Source organism: Podarcis filfolensis (genome assembly GCF_964270895.1).
Source record: "Podarcis filfolensis genome assembly, chromosome: 9".
NCBI classification, from domain to species: domain Eukaryota; kingdom Metazoa; phylum Chordata; class Lepidosauria; order Squamata; family Lacertidae; genus Podarcis; species Podarcis filfolensis.
The window spans coordinates 25003375-25024551 of NC_139610.1; the positions used below are offsets into that span (position 1 = coordinate 25003375).

Consider the following 21177-nt stretch of genomic DNA (forward strand, 5'->3'; position numbering starts at 1 on the left):
AGGCTGCAAGTAGGGAGGCAAATCTTTATCGAAATCTTTCTTAAGAACTTTTTCATTGTGAATAAAACGGACAGCATGTACTCTTGTTTGAAGATTCGCCAGTATTTGCACAATAATGTTTTTGGTGTTCTTGGCTAATTAAAACACTTTTCTTGTCTTCTTTATAGCAGACCACCTACCATTAATTTTCTTTTTTTGTTGAAAGCATTAGAATTTGACAGGAGCAGAGAAGCAGAGAACAGGCAGCAGTTCTTCCTTGCTTTGATTGCTATACAGAAATTTCATTTTCAGTTTTAAGGGGGAAATAACTGTGGGGTCTTTGTCTGTCTATCCGTCTGTCTGTCTCTCTCACCCACTCATACACACACACATATCTACCTAGTGAGCAAAATGTGGTAGATTTGTTTACTGTGACGTGACATTTTTAAAAACCCTAATAACTTGGGCTGTAAAATGTTAGGAGCCCATGTGTCTTCGGTTTTAATGCCACTTTCACTGTTATGGGCACAGCCAAGTCACTGTCCTGCAGCTTCCCATCTGTAATAAGGGGAAAACACTACCTACCACTTACCACATGTTTGTAAGAATTACTGGGAGAATTCTTGTGAACATTTTTAACGTACCACAATAGCAGAGATCCTGCTAGGAGGCTTCTCCTTAAGGTAACAAATCCATGCATCAGTTATGCACCCGTTCTGTAACAACGCACAAAGCATCGGAACAGAATGGTAGACCAGAGAGATGTCCGGTTATTGCTTTGCCAGGATCTCTGAAGCAGGGACTTCTCCTTCATGTAAGGACAGGCTCTGGCAGATTGAGCAGATGAGACCAATCGTGGGGCCCTGCGGTCAAGAAGGTGGTTTCTGCATGTTCTGTAGGGGGGAGGGAGGGGTAGATGGGGTTTGTCAAGCTGGGAAGATAGTCCATCTAGGAGAAGGAAAGCTCTGATCCTAAATCTCTGCTTCCTTGCGGGATGTCTCCAGGAAGAGAAAAGGCTAAGGAGTAAACCCTACACATATCCAGAGTGGAGTCCCTAAGGCAGTTTGATGGTACTTCGTGTGCCTCCTTCTAACAACTACTGCAGCCAAGCTGGTGCCAAATGTATTGCTCTGCTTTTCTTTGCAACATACAGTGATCCCAAGAGTGGGGTCTTGTTGTCTGAGCAGCCTAGGACCTCCATACACACTGCCCAGGCTTGTGCCCTGGGGAGGCCACTTTGGTGCCCCTAACATGTGGTTAGACTTCGCCCCCAGAGACACACTCCATTGTTTCTCGAGACAGACGGGTGCCAACAGCAACAACAACAGGGTACTTCAGGACACTTCTTCTAGATATAATAAGGAGAAAGGGGCAGTATTTCCTACTATAGAAGCCCACATTCATGATACCTATTTACTTTGCACCTCTACTGTGAACAGTATTTGAAAAAGTTGTTTACAGCAAGGTCAAAGGACATATAACACGTACCCTTTCAACACAGTGAGGTTTTTATCTTTCAAAATATCATAAAACTTTAAAATCTAATAAAACTTACTAGCATTAACTGAAATTCCTCAGCAGGGGTGGTTAGTCCTATTAAGGCCCAAGGCCATGGACCACTGTTTGGCTGAAGCACAGTTGGATTAGTTGAGGATGGTGCCACTCTGATCTGCTATTTTGGGCCTTCTTACATCACAGCTGATCCTTCCAAGTGATCTCTCTGAAGCACAGGTCATTTGCATGTCCTCAGTCTTTCTCATGGTTAGTTCATGGTTAGTTTATGGTCTGGTTCACAGGATCAGTTCCTGATTTAATAAACCCGGACATGCACAACCTGCCCGTTGGTGGCTGGAGCTCTTTTGAGAGTGCTTCATTCTTCCCTTTTCAGGAGCAGCTGAACAAGCTGGGATTCAGCTCTTAACCATCGTTTCCTGTTACCTGTGAACCCAGAAACTGTGGTTAGTGGCTTACAAGTCAGGATGTTAAGCCAACTTTAAATCGTGGAACTGGATCAGAAGAAGTGAAATATTTTACTGCTGTTATTATCATTCGTGCGTAGTTCTGATATTTAATGTGGCTTTAAACCTTTTTTCAGTGTTGTAAAGCACTGTGGGAAGATGGTATGTTTTGAACTGCAACGTATATATTTATTAAATACACATTAAAAAGTCACTAACCATGATTTACAGGTTTGCACATTCTTAGGAAGTTAGGGTTAAAAGCTGAATCCTCACTTATTTGTGTGAAGGGAAAAGGAAAAGCAGAAAAGAAGCTATATTTGAGTGCATACTACTCGTTCATACTGATCACCCATTGCTATTACTAAGGCTTTCGTGGTGGCTGAGGTTTGCAGTTTGAACTTGGTCATCGATAACAGCTTCTTGGTTGAGAGTGCAGATGAGTAGACTTAAAAGCTCCAACTTTTGCAGATATTCATGCTACAAAATCCAGGCTTCTTGTAAACCTTCTTAGGAGCGCTTTAAAGAAAAACAATGGCCAGCTTCTATTCCTGCTGACCCTACACTAAGCCAATCAATTGCAACAAAATACAGTGGTACCTCAGGTTAAGTACTTAATTCGTTCCAGAGGTCCGTTCTTAACCTGAAGCTGTTCTTAACCTGAAGCACCACTTTAGCTAATGGGACCTCCTGCTGCCGCCACACCACCGGAGCCCAATTTCTGTTCTCATCCTGAAGCAAAGTTCTTAACCCGAGGTACTATTTCTGGGTTAGCGGAGTCTGTAACCTGAAGCGTATGTAACCCAAGGTACCACTGTACCCATAACTTTATGTTTGGTTAATTTGCAAATATGCTATAGTCACAAATATAACGACATGCTGCCCAGAAAAGCAACTTGGTGAATTCCACGTGTCTGTGAGAGTTTGGAAGATTTGGCATCTGGCAATTATAGGTATTTAATTTGTTATTAGGGGAGGGTCACTTGTTTTTAAGCCTTCCATTTATGGTGTAATAAAGTCAACAACAGAATCTTGACAGGTTCCACTGAGAAGAAACCAGAACAATCAAGAAGCTTAAAGTTTAACGGAGGCAGGAAATTGCCACTCAGAAAGGGGAAGGAGGATGGGAAGGAGCATTGAGCAAAGAAAAGAAATGGGAAAGAGCTTTTGTTGCACTGATTCCTACAAAGTAGCTGGACAGTACTGGATAGTGCAGTCTAATCCGATGGAGGTCTTGTTGTCTCTACTTAACTGGTGGTTATTTGGATCTGTTTTAAGAGGAAGAAAATACATATATGTATAAGTGTCATAAATCAAGCTTAGTTTAGAAGTAACGGGTTAATGTTGTTCACTAAAACCTGTTTTCAAAACAGGGATTAGAAAATGAAACCAACTTCACTTTTTAACTTTTCCCGGTTGTTCCCCCCTGTTGCCTATTGAATACATGAAAAACCTGCCCTGTAAAGGACTTGAGGGGATCATCTGCTTCTGCCTAGCTTGTGTCTTCCTTTTCTGCCAACATGTATGCTACTAGTATGATACTGCAATAGAGTGTTCAGTTTCAGGGACATGTGGGTTGACTTTTACGGGTACTACCATCAGTGCCTTCCATCCTCGACTTTCTCAGAGATTGCTTGATTCATTTTCCAACCCCAATTATGCTCAAAGTGTCATTTGGTCGTAAGGAAAATTCCAGTAACAAAGCATGTCCGGTCACCTTCAACAGGTGGATAAGTCCCATCCTAGAATTTCGAGTCCTGAAACAGCTCCTAAATTTTGGCATAATACTAACAGTTCCCATAGATATGTCAGTGATTTGCCAGTAGATTATACAAATAATTTGTCTTCATGAAAATTAGCAGAAAAGGGGGAGAATTCTGAAATAAAGAGTTAGGCAAGGAGGATGTTCTTATTTGTTCCAGATATAGGCTGGACAACTTATTGAGAGCAAATTTATTTGTCATACAACTGTCCAGGGCCTGGAATGTTTGTTACGGCACAATCCAACTGCTTCATAGGTAAAGGTAAAGGGACCCCTGACCATTAGGTCCAGTCGTGACCAACTCTGGGGTTGCGGCGCTCATCTCGCTTTATTGGCTGAGGGAGCCGGCATACAGCTTCCGGGTCATGTGGCCAGAATGACTAAGCCGCTTCTGGCGAACCAGAGCAGCACATGGAAATGCCGTTTACCTTCCCGCCGGAGCGGTACCTATTTATCTACTTGCACTTTGACGTGCTTTCAAACTGCTAGGTTGGCAGGAGCAGGGACCGAGCAACGGGAGCTCACCCCATTGCGGGGATTCAAACCTCCGACCTTCTGATCGGCAAGTCCTAGGCTCTGTGGTTTAACCCACAACTGCTTCATACTCTATAATAATGTTGGTGTCAGAGTTATAAAACATGTGTGTTCAGGTATTGGTAGGCATTACAAACAAACCCTCCAGATACATGCGAAGTTTAAGTGTGAATACTTTCTGTCTGACATTTCAAAATTGTTCACCCCACCCTACCCCCAATAAAAGTCAGAATGGTGGCACAGTTTTTACCACAGTTTTGAAAACTAGTAGGCCCAATGAGAGCCAGAAATTTATTGTGCATGTGCAAGTTCATAGCAGATTTGATCAAGGGAAGGATACCTTCTGTATGAACTCTGTGTTTGTCTAATAATATAAGGTTCTACACAAGTATAAAGTTTTGGGCTTTTAAAAAATGATTATGGCATTGATTTTCCCTCAGTTCTTTAATAGATGACATTAGATTTATGTGTAACATCTTGCAAAATAAAACTGTTTTCTTACTTTGGGAAATACATTTTTTTTCCTTATTCCCTCCAACCTGCCAAAACCCAAACTGGAGCAGTCAGCAAACTGACGTCACCGCTTTTTCTTCAGGGATAGTAGATTATTTCTTAGTTCCAGTTTAATACAAAACAGACTAGCAAGAAGAGAGAAGAAGAGGAACCCCTCTCCTTTCATGCTTGCCTTTGTATCGTGCTAAAATAACCAAGTGACAATAAGTAAAGAAAGGTGGTAGAGAGTCATTTTGGCTGGACCCACCTGGACTAGTGTGACTGTTTTTATGGGGGTTTTCAGAAGCACAGAATTGACCCTCGTTTTATTATTTTTACTAGACCCCTTGATGATAGACAAACAAGGCTAACCTGAGGCCAACATAACCAGCAGGAAATTTGGGTCACGGGTAGTTACATTTTTAAAACTTGTTGGTTTTTTCAGGGCTGTTCAATCAGTGTAATTGATTGATTTGTAACATCAGAGAGAGCTCCTAAATCATTTAGAGGTGCTGGTTAATGACAAGCTGCTATAGGATTTTGTTTGAGGCAAATTTCCAAGCTCTGTGGTGTTTGGATGAAGTCTGAAGAAGCTGGCTTGTTGCCTGTTTTCATATGTATCACTGTCCAGTTGTAATATAAAGCACCATCTTTAGACATGTCAGGTATATAATTATATAATTCTTATATCAGTAGGAACAACAATGCAAAACAAGAGAGAGTCAGGCGGCAGACTGGTGCTGGGAAGTAGTAATTTGTTTTATGCAGAGTTCCCCACTGCTTTTGAACATTGTCTTTCCTCAGGGTCTTCATGTGTTTATTCTCATGCATAAAAAGTCAACTCTGCCAAAGAAAAAATTCTGGCGGTTTTTGACCTATGAGATTAATACCGCAATCCTGTACACCCTTACCTCTTGCTGAACTCAGTGAGACTAACTTTTGAGTAGACGTGCAAAGGATTGTGCTGTAAGGCACATGAAAACTCTGATCTATATGGTTAAAAGGTTTTCTACACTCTTCATAAAATTATTTTCCACTGCCAGCCTGACGCCTGCCTCTTCCAGTTATTTTTCTAAATGAAACAGAAATTGTATGCTGATATACATTATCATTATTTAATTTGTAATCTGTTCTACCTTTTATGCTTATGGCAGGCTGCACACTAGTTTTCAAAAGGCTCAAGTAGTCAATGAAATAAAATATTTTTTTAGAATGTGTGGCTTATCTATTTTATTTTTTAAAAAAACGTTGGGTCCAGAATCAGTGACCACTATGTACTGAAACAATTTCCTGCAGACCCACCAAGTGTCCCTATTTTCCAAGGACAGTCCCGGATTTACATAAACTGCCCTGGTTTCTTATTTTATCCTAGAATGTCCCACTTTTCCTTAGGACATCCCTATTTTCATCAGAGAACTGTTGGAGGGTATGGAGCTATACAACCCCCGAGCCAAGGAGATGAGTAACTATACAGCCTTTAGAAGACATCTGAAGGCAGCCCTGTTTAAAGGGAAGCTTTTTTAAATGTTTAATGTTTTATTATGAACCTAGAGTGGCTGAGGCCACCCAATCAGATGGGCCGGGTAATAATAATAATAATAATAATAATAGGGTGAACCTATTTCCATCAGAGAAACTTTGGAGGGTATGTTCCTGTGCCCCAAGAAAGTCTGTCACTTTCATAAAATCCCACACTGAAACAGATCCAGGCAACTATAAAGTCACTTTGAGGGGAAGGGCAATAACTCATTGTAAACATCAGGGAGAAATTTAATTCACTTCTCATTTAAAGACGAACCTACCTAAGCTGTACTCTGTGAAACAATATGTGAACCACAATGCAGCCATCCTTCAAATTCTTACAGTGTGGTTGTTTCCCCCACCGCCTTTCTATTTGCAGAATATTGGGGAGTCAACATTACCTACTGTACTGAACCAATTGTTGCCTATCATCAAGTCTCATAAGAACAGGACAGATGATGATTATACCCCCGAAGACTTCCTTGTACTGCTGGTGTATATTTACTCCATAGTTGGGGAACTCAAAACTGGAAAAGAATTGGATGAAGCTGAAAGAGAAGTGAAAGAGGCTCTCGTCCAGTCTATCTGTGACGAGCCTGAACTGCCTTTCCTATTGCAGAAAATAACAGGTAAGTGTAGATTCCCTTCCTCGTTCAAGGAACAGGCCTGTTTGGACACTGTTTAAGCTATAGACTTCCATCAATTAAGAATAGATTAATTATTCTGAGGCTTTCAGGGTTCTGCTAATACCTGCTGCTTGCTTTAACTATTTATTTATAAAATATATTGCACACACATTTATTGAAGAGAATGAAATCCTATCCTAGCAAATTAAGTGCAATTCTATATGCATCTGTTGAGAAGTAAGCCTCATTGAGTTCCATGGGACTTACTGCTAGGTAATTGCATGTAGAATTGCAGACTAAACAATGTTGTATGTCCAGGGCTTTAAAGATGTATGGCATAGTAAATGATTTTCTGTGCTGGGCTAAAGTAGTGAGGAGTGTAGAGTTGAGATTGCCTAGCTGTAATTCATGCAAAGCTTGAAGGAGGGGGTGTTTCTTTGTAGTCAAATGTTTCTGGGCTGGGGAAAGTGTCCTCTGCTTTCTGTCAACTTTTCAGAAGTGCTGCAAAAAGGCCAGTGCGCCAGTTTAGAAGGTATTGCCAGAACTCCTGAATTGGCTCCATGATGTTGCCTACTGGCCAAATCTAATTGGCTACACGGCCTTGTGATATCTTCAACATTCGTCAGGTGATCCCCAATTAGTTGGGATAATTCTTTTTAGGAGAAAATGGTTTTAAAAGTAATGGCACTAAAGCAACTGTTGCCCTATCAGTGTCCAAAATCTGAACAGGCATGAAAAGAGAATTGGGAAATAATTTTAGTGCACTAAGTAAACTACTTTGTTCAGAAAGCGTTTATGTGTTTACATGTTGTGAAGCAGTAGAGATAACTAGGCTTTTTTAAAAACACAGAAAAATTATATTTTTTAACCACTCCCAATGATGTTGCTCACAATGATGTGACTACCCTTATCTCCTCAAACAAGGTTGCGCAGTCAGGTAAGTAATAAACTACAAAAGTGTATCAAAGGGTCTTCCTTCTCCGCTGCAATGTGTGGACTCTGTGTTGGATAAAAGATTTTAATTCCACGTTACCAAGGCCTCCACGTCTATCCACTTAGGTCAACATCTATGATTCAGTTTTATTTGATGGGGGGTTAATATAGTCGTTTGGGATACATCCTGTAACTTCCTGCTTTTTTCCTATTAGTGTGGATTCTGTGGCTTAAAGGAAGCATTTGGTGTATGTGGATGAACTCAGTGATTTGCATCTAGCTGTTCTGGTGTAAGCAGAGGACATTTTGTAGTCATGCATGGGGTTCCCTGCATTTTTTTCATACCCCCATTCCTGATGAACCCCACATTCTCCGCTGTCTCTCCCCCCCCCCATGCCATGTCCCACACTGTTCTGGAGGGTCATCTATCCACAACTTTTCAAAATGTCCACCAGCTCCTCATGGCTCTCTTGTGGAGGGGCATCCTTGGAAAGAGATAAAAGGAGTGGCTTTTCTGGAAGTCACAGAGCTGCAGCAGAAAGGCGGAGGTAAAAAGAAGAAGAAGATCATTTTCAATCAGAAGTCCACTCACAGCCGTTAGGTTCAACCCCAAGGATTAAAGACGCCTGCTTCTTGGGAGAAAAGCAATGACAAACCTAGACAGCATCTTAAAAAGCAGAGACATCACCTTGCCAACAAAGGTCCATATAGTTAAAGCTATGGTTTTCCCAGTAGTGATGTATGGAAGTGAGAGCTGGGCCATAAAGAAAGCTGATCGCCGAAGAATTGATGCTTTTGAATTATAGTGCTGGAGGAGACTCTTGAGAATCCCATGGACTGCAAGAAGATCAAACCTCTCCATTCTTAAGGAAATCAGCCCTGAGTGCTCACTGGAAGGACAGATCCTTAAGCTGAGACTCCAATACGTTGGCCACCTCATGAGAAGAGAAGACTCCCTGGAAAAGACCCTGATGTTGGGAAAGATGGAGGGCACAAGGAGAAGGGGATGACAGAGGACGACATGGTTGGACAGTGTTCTCGAAGCTACCAGCATGAGTTTGACCAAACTGCGGGAGGCAGTGGAAGACAGGAGTGCCTGGCGTGCTCTGGTCCATGGGGTCACGAAGAGTCGGACACGACTAAACGACTAAACAACAACAACAAGAACAAGCCATATTGGAGATGCACCCAAGCATATGCTGAAAGTTACTACTGAATTTTAGAAATTGTTACAACTGTTTTATGTTCTTAAATTTGGCTGCATTTCTCTCTATTAAAGCAGCTCCCCTCCCTTTTGAGCAATGTACTTAATGCCGGCTTTGGAAATTCAAAAGGCATCTTCAGTAAACCACTGCTTTGTGCACTTGATCTATCTTCTCTGGCACTGCAAGTAGTAACATTTCTAAAATGAACATTGAATGTTTTATTGAATGTGAATATTGGCTAACCAAAAGGAAAACACCCATTAGGCTCTTGTCCGTGTGTTTTGCTGTTCTTGGGAGGACTTGTGTGAGGCTTATAGATGCCATTAGCACACACTTCACTTGGTTTAATTACTAACAGAGTAATGGTTGGTGTGTGTTTTAATCTATTAAACTCTACAGCTTGACTTGGCTCCTGTGATCAACTGGGGTTGGTAGGGATTATAAGGGTGCCAGAGCAGGTTGGGCCCTGGAGCAAACATCTGTGTAACTGTTTCAAGTGTTGTGATAGTTATTGCAGAAACTGGCCTACAGTCTGAATCACATGAACACGTATGGAGTGCTTTTGAAGGTGCACTGACTTTGAACAGATCTATACCTATTAGATGCTATCCAAGGCTCATGTGGTAATTCCTTGCCGATGACCACAGTGCCTGCAGGCAGGCAGTCAAGTTGTGTATCCATAGCAGTGACCAGAGGAGGAATTGACCCCTGGGGGGAGCGCAGAGAGAAGAAATGCCATGGTGAATCTGCAGCAGCACAACTGAATACCTTCATCTGCCCCAGCTGCAACAAAACATGTCTCTCCCATATTGGTCACTCCTCCATTGTCTTCCAAGACAGACGAATGCCAACCAACCTAACTGACATAGACAGTAGGGTTCAGGTTATCTTTGTTTATTGCTTTCAGACCTTGAAATTCCAATTCTGAGGTCTCAGAAGAGCCAGCGTGGTGTAGTGGTTAAGAGTGGTGGACTGGGTTCATGTCTCCGCTCCTCCACATGTAGCTGCTAGGTGACCTTGGGCCAGTCACACTTCTCTGAAGTCTCTCAGCCCCACTTACCTCACAGAGTGTTTGTTGTGGGGGAGGAAGGGAAAGGAGATTGTTAGCCGCTTTGAGACTCCTGAAGGGGAGTGAAAGGCGGGATATCAAATCCAAACTCCTCTTCTTCTAGAAAGTAAGCTTATGACTGCTAGAGTGGCCATAGCAAACTTGCATAGTCAAGTCCCCTGTGGCGACCATCAAGAGAGAAGCAGAATGCTAATAACATAAGACCTTCAAGGAAATTCAGAGCCCATTGTAGTTATGGGTCCTTAGCAATGCTAGCACATTCTTCCTCTAGCCCTTTTGTAGCTAAAGTCAGATATGTTCAGCATGTTATTTTTTTTAAAAAAACAAAAAACTAACCTTTGTCTATGTACTGAAAATATTTTCTTTAACTCTTATTGGATAATGTTATTACAAGAAAGCTTTGAGAGATTTTTTCACACCACCCAAGAAAAAAATTAGGAAAGACCCAAATTAACATTTTTGCATCCAAACATGATTTGTGTGTGTACTTGTATTAGGACTGGAGATTTTAACTGAGATGATTAAAGAACATGTGGCAAATAGCACAAAAAGGTTACTGTTCAGTTTTTCCATCGTGTGGATAACTCATTTGTAACATTTTGCAAATCCTGCCAGACATAGACTAGTACAGCATCCAATACAGCTGTTTATGTGGAAGTACAAAATAAACAACTGTTGCAGAACATAATGCAGATGGAAAAAAATATGGTGTGCGTGCAAACAAAAGCACAGCCACGCTGCATAAGATTTCTGGCACATTCAACAAAATATTGTTTCTTCTATTGTGGCTGCATTGGAGACTCCAGAGAAAATGTGAGCCATCACTTTCCCCCTTGCCATTCATGTCTACATAGCAGATGTACATAGATAGCCAACCGCATTGGCTAACGTTAATAAATAGCTGTATCAGTCTCAAACATCCATGGCAATTGCTAGAACGTGAGTGAGAGTGAGGGGGAGGGGGAGGGAAGAGAAAAGGACAATTCCGTAGAGTTTTCTTGTAAATGAACCAGATGTGCTCTCAATAAATACTTGGTTCTTCCTTTACATCTGTATAGGATAAAGCGAAATCTATATTATGTGCATACTGTCGCATATGACAAATGTGTGTTTACATAGAACTAGAAGCCTCTACCAGTAGCAGTGAAAGAGACAGTAGAGTTGGACACTGGTTCACATATTTATTAACATTGTACAAACACATTAGAAGTAATAATATATCTGCATTTTTTGTTATGAGAAAGATTGAATATCTGGAAACGGATGGCATTTGAAGAATCTTTTAAAAATAAGAATCCTAGAAAGGTGCCTAGCGATATAGCTGTTAATGATAAATTAACATGTGCCATTAAGGTAAGACGGGGAATATGCAGGAGAAATGATTTTGAGAGATATAGAGGGGGTGTTTGTAGAATTTGTATTGCTAAAACAGAAAGGGGTCAAACCATCGCAAGAGGTGTTGAAATTTTGGGAGCTTGGACAGTTACGACGGAATGGTCTCGGTGGTGGGGTGCACATTTTTATTCTTATTTATTTATGATTACAGTGGTACCTCAGGTTAAGTACTTGATTCGTTCTGGTGGTCCGTTCTTAACCTGAAACTGTTCTTAACCTGAAGCACCACTTTAGCTAATGGGGCCTCCTGCTGCCGCCGTAGCACGATTTCTGTTTTTATCCTGAAGCAAAGTTCTTAACCTGAAGCACTATTTCTGGGTTAGTGGAGTGTGTAACCTGAAGCGTATTTAACCTGAAGTGCATGTAACCCGAGGTACCACTGTACTATTTTGTCAAAATAAAATTTAAAAAAGGGAGAAAGCTGCTTACATTTTCACCCTAATCCACCCAGAGGCATTTAGGTCTTTGGAAGCAGGCTTCCTCACACATATTTCCAACCAGTGGAGGAACTGTGCATGCAGTTTCTGATACTGCAAAGGCCCGTGTAGCAGCTGAGGCTGTGCTTATGTAGTTCTCGTCACAGAATTAGCCAAAGTTATGGTTATCCAGATTTCAGTCCCTCTCTGCTCTCTCCAAGCAGATGATTGACATTTTTGGGAATGATCTGCCAGGGACTCCTTGCATGCAGCTCCAGTTGTAATGTCAAATACATATATAAAAGATATGACTATCATAATAAGTTGTCTTTAATCTGAATTTCTCAGTATGTTCTAAAATAATAAAAGTGACAGGATGATAAATACCTCTTCTCATTGGCATCACTCTAAAATATTACATACCACATAGTTTCATTTGCTCATAGTTGTTTGTTTATAGCGAGCTATTCAAATGCAATGGATACTTGAATGTAACCGTTCAGGGCTTTCTAGTGACTAATTCGTAACAGCTTTATATTCTTCATCACTGTTTCCAGCAGAAATCAAGAGCAAAGGTTTAGGCCAAGCACTGTAGTAAACTGTAATGGCAAACAGTCTTCTTTGGTTAAAAGATTTCTTTTGGCAGCTATAAAAGAAAATAGGATCTTAAAAGTAGAGCTTGAAATGTGTAATTTACATTTATTTTGAAACACCTGTCCACAGCTGAACACAATTTTAAAACAATGCCAAAATGCGAATTTGAGCTCACTTTATCCCCATCAGCTGTGACTCTGGGGTAACTCTAGAACCTAGGCCCATAGCTGAGGTGAGACAATGCCACGGGTCCTAGACTTAATGGATTCCAGCTGGCTACTGTCTCCTGACGAGAGGGTGAAAAGCACAAGTGAAAGATGAAATCCCAGACTAGCTGAACCAGTCTAGAACCAAATGGCTCCCCTTTCCAATATGATACCATACAAAAATAACAGCGCTAAAGGGTTGGGATTCATTTCAACTCTATTAAAAAGGGGGTGGACAAAAATCTTGAGTACTAAGAACAATTGGGCGTAGACAAACTCCATTGATAAGGCAGCCTATTTGACCTATTTAAAAGTCCTGTTTTCCTCCTCCAATTCTCTATCACTTCCTATGGCTGCTATCTTGGAACAAAAATTATGCCTCTAGTTCTCTTTTGAGGACAACCTGCACCCAGGAGAAGATTGCATTAAAGCGGCTACACTGGCATGCCCCAAAGGTATTCTCTCTCATTCTCATATATATATATATATATATATATATATATATATATATATGCACAGTTTTTTCAACTTTTCAACCATAATGTACTCATTACAAAGCCTTCAAGAAAACCCTTAGATCAGAGATCCTTTATAATGTGCTGTGAAGGTCAATACACGTTGAATTAAAAGCTAAACCATCCATACAAAAGATGTGGCTCTGATACGTCTAGATCGTATTTTAATGTTAAGGAAAACATTGTGCTCAAAACTAATTTGGGTCACATTATGGTGAGCGGAGGGTTGACATATGCAGTTTCTTTTTCCTATTGGAAAAGCGATTCTACTTCTAAAATCTAAATAAAAGAGGTGAAATCTGGTAGGGGAAACGACATGTTGCTGGGGGGCATCGAGACTTTGAAATATTAGTACAGCTAATAGAAGTAAATACAAGTAAATCAGAACAGAACTGGGTTTCTTTTAGTGCAAGCCTAGGCATACTTATCTAGAAGTAAAAAACAACAAGCAATCGTATTGAACTCAGTGGAGCTTAATTTTGAGCTAACTATGTGCATGACATCCTATTTGCATAGGATTAACTGGCATATCTCTTTTTAAAATTTTATTTCTAAGAAATATAATTTTTCAGCAAAATCCTATGCATGTTTACACAGAGGTAAGTTCAAAAGGGCTTACACTCACAACTATGTTTAGGATTGTAACCTTGGATCCCGATCGTATGCCCACTTGCCTAACAGTAAGCTGCACTGATCACAGTAGGGCTTACTTCTGAGTAAACATGGATAGGTTTAAGCTGATAAATTTCTTTGGCCTCTGTTACACCCTAAGCTGGGACGCGGGTGGCGCTGTGGGTTAAACCACAGAGCCTAGGACTTGCTGATCAGAAGATTGGTGGTTCGAATCCCCGCAACGGGGTGAGCTCCCGTTGCTCGGTCCCTGCTCCTGCCAACCTAGCTGTTCGAAAGTGCAAGTAGATAAATAGGTACCGCTCCGGCGGGAAGGTAAACGGCGTTTCCGTGCGCTGCTCTGGTTCGCCAGAAGTGGCTTAGTCATGCTGGCCACATGACCCGGAAGCTGTACGCTGGCTCCCTCGGCCAATAAAGCGAGATGAGCGCCGCAACCCCAGAGTCGGCCACTACTGGACCTAATGGTCAGGAGTCCCTTTACCTTTACCTTTACACCCTAAGCTAGCACACAAAAAGAAACTGTGTGTGATTAGAAAACTTGCCATAATGCACCCTGAGCCCTCAGGATAAAGCGGAGAACCTAAATATTATACATGCAAGTGCTGTGTTTTAGGAAATAGTTAAAATGCTAAAATTGGGAATTGACATCTGATTCTTTAGCTGTGTACTAAGACTTGGTTTTTCTTGATACAGATTTGGTCTGTATTTAATGGCAAGAATGCCTACAGACTGTAGGCTATTTCATAGATAGCAAATATTATTTGGGTCTCATAGGCTCAATATAAATCCTAGTAAGTACAGTTGGTATCCACCTGTCTCAAGAGACAATGGAGTGTGCCTCCAGGGGTGAAGTCAAACTGCTGCATTAGCAGCATGGAAGTGACTTCCCTGTGGTGCAGGCCCTGGCAGTGTGCATGGAGGTCCTGGGCTGCCCAGACGACACGCCTTGCTGATCTGGTCCAAAGGGAAGTAGAGCAATGCATATGGCATTATAACAAAATGTACACTGTCCAATTTTAAGATCAAGTCAGTATAATACATAGGGCCGTTAATTTTTTTTTTTAAATGTGTAATCTTAAATCATGGCTTTTAAACTAGATAAATATACATCAGCTCCTATTTTAGTATGGTATTCAAAATGGAATTTAGATCATAATTCCTATAGAAGCTCAACTTTTTATTATGCTTTCAGGTGTCACTGTTTACTCCTCTCTTCAGCACCTGGTCTGAGCAGACCCTAAACTGGATGGCAGTTTTCACAGAGGTGTCTGTAACATGTCTGTCTGCCCCCCTTATTTAAAACACAAGATATATGCTTTTAGCTTTGCTGGTCCCTCAACTCCTGCCAATTTAACAAGTCAGCCAACTGGAGCAGGAAACTGATATGTCGAAATATCCATTAGCTATTTACATTTTTCAAAATACATAAGCAGACAGGCATTTAGAGGTCGCCTAAAAACTAAGTTTAAGTAAACTTTTTAATTAGTCAATAAGCTGTGTTTAAAATTAATCTGCATGCTTTTTAGGAGGAACTCCGCTTTTCCCTCCCCCGCCTCACCTTTTCTTTTCCATACATGTGGCTTCTTTGGAAAGATCCCAGAGAACGCTGTTCACACATATTTAAAACAGGAGTATTCGTTTCTGCCTGCTTACTTTGTGAAACTCTCTCTGTGTGTGTGTGTGTGTGTCCCCTTCAGAAACAGTGAGATGCTACTACTACAACGGGACATGGGTGGCTTTGTGGGTTAAACCACAGAGCCTAGTACTTGCTGATAAGGTCAGTGGTTCGAATCCTGCCAACCTAGCAGTTCGAAAGCATGTCAAAGTGCAAGTAGATAAATAGGTACTGGCAGAAAGGTAAATGGTGTTTCCGTGCACTGCTCTGGTTTGCCAGAAGTAGCTTAGTCATGCTGTCCACATGACTCAGAAGCTGTACGCTGGCTCCCTCGGCCAGTAAAGCGAGATGAGCGCCGCAACCCCAGAGTCGGCCACGACTGGACCTAATGATCAGGGGTACCTTTACCTTTACTACTACTACTACAACAACAACAACAACAACAACAACAACAAAACCCTTTTTTTGGCTCTTGCCTAGCATGCAGTTTCACATTTTGTAGCATTTGTAAATGTGCTTATAGAAGGTATTACCTTTCAGTATTTTCTGCTAAGAAAGCCAATATGGTATGCTGTTCAGTAAGCTGCTTGAACTGTTGGTTTTCTTCTTGTTTATGACAATAGGTTTGAAGAGCTGGAAAATTTAAATATTCACATTGAGTGCCTAAATAATCATCCCCTGGAACAATTCTATTCCTGATTTCTCCAATCCACAACTCCTAGACACCATGACATCATACTCATAACGGCAAAACCATCCCCCCCCCCTTTCCAATTGTAACTGCACAACTATGGTTCTGTTTTTTCCTGGAAGTAGGATGATGCCTTCAGTAGTTGTCCTGGGTATAATTTAGATCCTTTCAGGTTTTATGGAATCCAGATTCCAGCACCCACTCCCGCCTCCCAGCTTGCATATCATACAGGTTTTTATGTAGAAATTAGGGGCTGAAATGTAGGTTTTCTGTTGAAAGCAGATGTGCAGGGACTTAAAACATAAGAAACCACAAGTGTTCCATTGTTGCTATGGAATATGTGGAGCCAAACTGTCTTATGATTTAGCAACACTTTTTATTGCTGAAGCTCATTGGGACTTGGTTTTTCAACAGTGAAATAGCATGTATGAAATTAATGGTTCATAAACCATAAACCATTCATAATTATAATCCATGATTGTGGAAGTTGGGAATAAGTATCATGGCAGAGTGCTTCCCCCTCCCTTTGCATGCTGGATTTGATGCAAAGATCATGACGTGAATTAAAGCAGAGTTCCCCATTAACATCTGAACTGGGGAACTCCGGTTTAACGTTGGTTAACAAACCAAGGAAATAAGTCAGAATATGATCCCCTGCTATTCACATGAATAGGGTTTTATTAAATAGGACGCTTCTGACCCTGATCTGATTGGGTAAAGGATTAAAGTCCTATCCTTCCATTATTAATGTTCATCTACTTGCTTTAGGGGCCGTGGGTGGCGTTGTGGGTTAAACCACAGAGCCTAGGAGTTGCTGATCAGAAGGTCGGCGGTTAAAATCCCTGCGACGGGGTGAGCTCCTGTTGCTCGGTCCCTGCACCTGCCAACCTAGCAGTTCAAAAGCACGTCAAAGTGCAAGTAGATAAATAGGTACCACTCTGGCAGGAAGGTAAACGGCGTTTCTGTGTGCTGCTCTGGTTCGCCAGAAGCGGCTTAGTCATGCTGGCCACATGACCCGGAAGCTGTACACTAGCTCCCTCGGCCAGTAAAGCGAGATGAGCACCACAACCCCAGAGTCTGGACCTAATGGTCAGCGGTCCCTTTACCTTTTTACTTGCTTTAAGGTACTTCTAGAACATGGATAGGCAAACTATGGCCCAGGGGCCGGATCCAGCCCAATCACTTTCTAAATCCAGCCCATGGACGATTCCGGGAATCAGCGTGTTTTTACATGAGTAGAATGTGTCCTTTTATTCAAATGCATCTCTGGGTTATTTGTGGGGCATAGGAATTCATTTATTTATTTTTTTCAAAATATAGTCCGGCCCCCTGCTGAAAAGGTTTGCTGACCACTGTTTTAGAAGAATTAATGACCAGTCATATCAGAGGATCATTTGCTCATTTATGGTTTCAGGAAACTATTTGAGTTACTTTCCTACCAACCTTCATATTACCCCTTCAGTTACTTAGATAGGGGGTGCCTGCCCTAGTTTGACCTAACTGAGTCAATTGCAGTCTACCATTATAAAACCTAGACATTCCAAATCCAGAAGGATTGTTCCAGTTTGTGAAACTTTGCTTCAAGTTTCTATATCAGGGCTTACTAACCTGTAGCCCTCAAGATTTATTGTGTGTGTGTGTGTGTGTGTGTGTGTGTGTGTGAGAGAGAGAGAGAGAGAGAGAGAGAGAGAGAGAATGAGAGGTCAGAGGAAGAAAGATACAGCGGGAGTGAGGAGAGAGGTTGAGAGAGGTGTCCTATACAGCAACAGTGCCCCCTCATTTGGTTAGGCCAGACACCAACCATGACTAAATAAATTTCAGAAATCTGGAAATATCTGGGTGATTTCTCTCCTTTGGCCAGAGGTGAGTAGCAGTGCTTAGCCTAAAACTCTACCTAATGTCTCTCAGGTCACAAGTTGAGGATCTGTTGCAAGTTTAACAAGCAGCATAGAATAGTCACATGGCAGTGAGGACCCTGTTTTGGTAGGAAGGATTGGGCAACAATACTTTAGTTCCCTTTTTATATTTTAGCTTTGTGACTCGAGAGTTTGTAGGGCTTTTCCTCCCAATGAGCATTTTTCTGCTCTTTTATACTCTTAGAAATGCAATCCCAGAATCAATGCCCTTCATTCTGAAGAGTAACCAGATTTTGATTTGTAAGTAAGACCATTTTTAATTCTCTAAGGCAGTGACCATGGCAGCTAAGTAAATATAAAAGCTGAGTTTCTCTCTGTCCTGCCTTGGTCTGGTAGCAGTCAGATCTTAAGGAGAAGCTGAGGTCAAGAACAATGAGTAAGTCCATTAACGGGTATAGTCTAATAGCAGCTTTGTGAGACGAGCCTGAAGTCAACACAGCAGAGCAATCCAGAGGTTGGCAGAATGCAATAGCAAGTATTAGCAGGGCTCTAGAGGTCAGTCCGGGGTGGAAACCACGATCAAAAGATGGGTTACATGGACCTAAGGACCTGTGTTGATGGAGCTACTAACATTCTACAATGGAGGAATTATGTAGCCTGGTCACAGAGGCTGGATATAGACACATCAAGGAAGTGTTTCAGTTTAAAGTGTTGTAAATGGGAAGAGAAAAACGGCACTCCACATTGCCATCCGGTGGCACAATGTTATATCACATATACAGCACATATAAATCTCTTTTTCTTTGCCAGTCTAGCTGAGACCCCAGACCCTGCTACAGCTGGTTAACTCAGCCTGCAAGGTTCCCTGGTCTGAAGGAGTCCCCTTACTCACAAGGAGACTTGCAGCCCTTCAAGTGTGCTGCCACTGATGGGTAGCTGCCATTGCCTGCACCTTCTGACACCAGTGTTTCCTGGCACTAGGCGATAGCTCAACAACCCCCTCCAATGCCTCAGTCAAAAGAGCTGGCCCAATTAGGAACTCTGTCCACTGAATCCTCTGTTGCAGATGGGCCTGCCAGTGCATATCTGGACATGCTGGAAGTCTGTGGGGCAGCACTAGAGTCAGGAGGCCCCATAAGACCTTTGGACTTTCTGTCATTGGGGTCCTCATTGGAGGAGGAGTTCAGGCTTGGGATAGGCTTGGGTCAGGCCTACTCTCATTAAAACTGACAATAACACATTCTTGCCCAGTATTGAATTTACTCATGGGCCAATGTCCCAGTTATCCAGTGAATTAAGCTACAGATTTTCCTGAAGCGGGAAAATCTCAAGAATGTCTGGATCCTTTCAGTCTGATGTGTTTAACACTTTTATTTTTTGCAGGTGTATTTTGCAAAATGTCATAAGGTGGTAATTCTCCCTGTAAACTTTTGCAGCCGTAAATAGTCTTGGAAGTAGAATCACGTATAACTTCCTTGATACTATCATGAGCACAAATCATCATGAATGCAAAATAAAAAGGATGCCTATGAGATTCTTTTTCTAACATGATTCACAATATTCTGTATCTGTAACCTAGAATCCTGTGTGCTTGCTGGAACCTTTAGTGCTGCAAATCTTCCATGATTATTCCATAATGATTTTTTAAGGTTTACAGTCCTGAAATGAAAGCGTGTTTCATTGATCTGGCTCCTCATTCTTGTTTTAACACCAAGCATGTTTTATGGAGGATTTGGTTTATTGTCAAATGAAGCAGAAATATCCTGCTTTTTTCATACATACATAGCTGCATCTGCTGTATTCTTTCCAATTATCTTCTTGGGACCTTATGAAATGATATATATTTGTGTATTAATAATTGAGAAAGAACAGTCTGAACCTGTTCTGTCTTAGCACTTCTGAGTGTAAGTTAGACCATTCTTTTGACTTTATAGCCTGTTGCGTGATGTGTTGAGACTGTCAATTCGTCATAACTGCTGATGTCATTCCAGTTGTTAAGTTTATTGAGTCAGTTATTCCAAGGTAAATTGGGTCCAAAGAAAGCATGAATATCCATAGTCTCTTGATTAATTTGAGGTTAGAGTTATTAAGAAGTTATTTGACCATAAATGATTATATAAGCAAGTCCTTACTTCATAAGTAGCTGCTAGAATCATCTCCAGGGAGGCTATTTGCCATTAAATTAGTTGCTTCTGAGTAATACAGTGAAGGGCACAGATTGCAGTTGTGCTTAGCCTGCTGTTAACAGTTACTGCTAGACTCTACTGAACCGACATGCATTTCTGCTGTTCTAGTGAGCTCCTGCAATCTGAGATTTGTACGAGTGTGGCTGTGTGACACCACATATTATCTGGATTGTAATGTTGGTTTATTATCTTTCCCTCTGTCAAAAATTTGTACTTGAGTAATCTAGCATTCCTTTTCAATCTCAAGGTCATGGATTCAAGACCCACACTGGGCAAGAGATTCCTGCATTTCAGAGGGTTGGATTAGATGATCCTTTTGGTTCCTTCCAACTCTGCAATTCTATGATCTATGAAAAAACAGTATTGCTGTTTTTAATTACCACTGGTTGTATCTAGGAATGTGCTAGCTGAACAATTGTTTAAAATAGGAATCGGTGATACTTTTTCTATGTATGTGTGTAAAATTATCTCCTTTAATTGAGGTTTAATATACTAATGCAGCAAATAGTTTGTTAAGGTTGTGTTGTGATGAAGGTGGTATTGTACCTTCAGGATAGAGAACCATAACTCAGAAGTTTCAGTACAGACCAGATGAAAACACTGAGTGAGGTTTCTACAGTCGGACCTTGGTTTACGAACTTAATCCGTTCCGGAAGTCCGTCCTTAAACCAAAGTGTTCTTAAACCAAGGCGTGCTTTCGCATAGCCGTGGGGACTCAGTGTACACTCAACAGGAAGCAGAACATGTTCTGCTTCCAAGGTGAAGTTCACAAACCAAAACACCTGCTTCCGGTTTTGAAGCATTCTTAATCCAAGTTGTTAATAAACTAAGCTGTTCTTAAAACCACAGTACCACTGTATTTACTTCTTAGATTGGTTTTGGATGGCTCTTGTATCACTTTAAGAAGGTTTAAATCTTCAGTGTATCAAAGTAGAAAGTTAAGCTGAAGGATCTGGGGTTTTGTTTTTTGTTTTGCTCTCGTTTGCCTGCCTTT

The 21177-nt window shown here is 41.3% G+C and overlaps 1 protein-coding gene across 1 annotated transcript in view; it reads left to right on the forward strand.

Annotated features, from left to right (window-relative positions):
- SCFD2 (sec1 family domain containing 2) overlaps positions 1–21177 on the forward strand; it is a 155953-nt gene that overhangs the window by 44739 nt on the left and 90037 nt on the right. The window contains exon 5 of the mRNA XM_083630377.1: positions 6626–6875. Within this exon, the coding sequence (XP_083486503.1) occupies positions 6626–6875 (250 nt within the window). The remainder of the gene's footprint in view (positions 1–6625; positions 6876–21177) is intronic.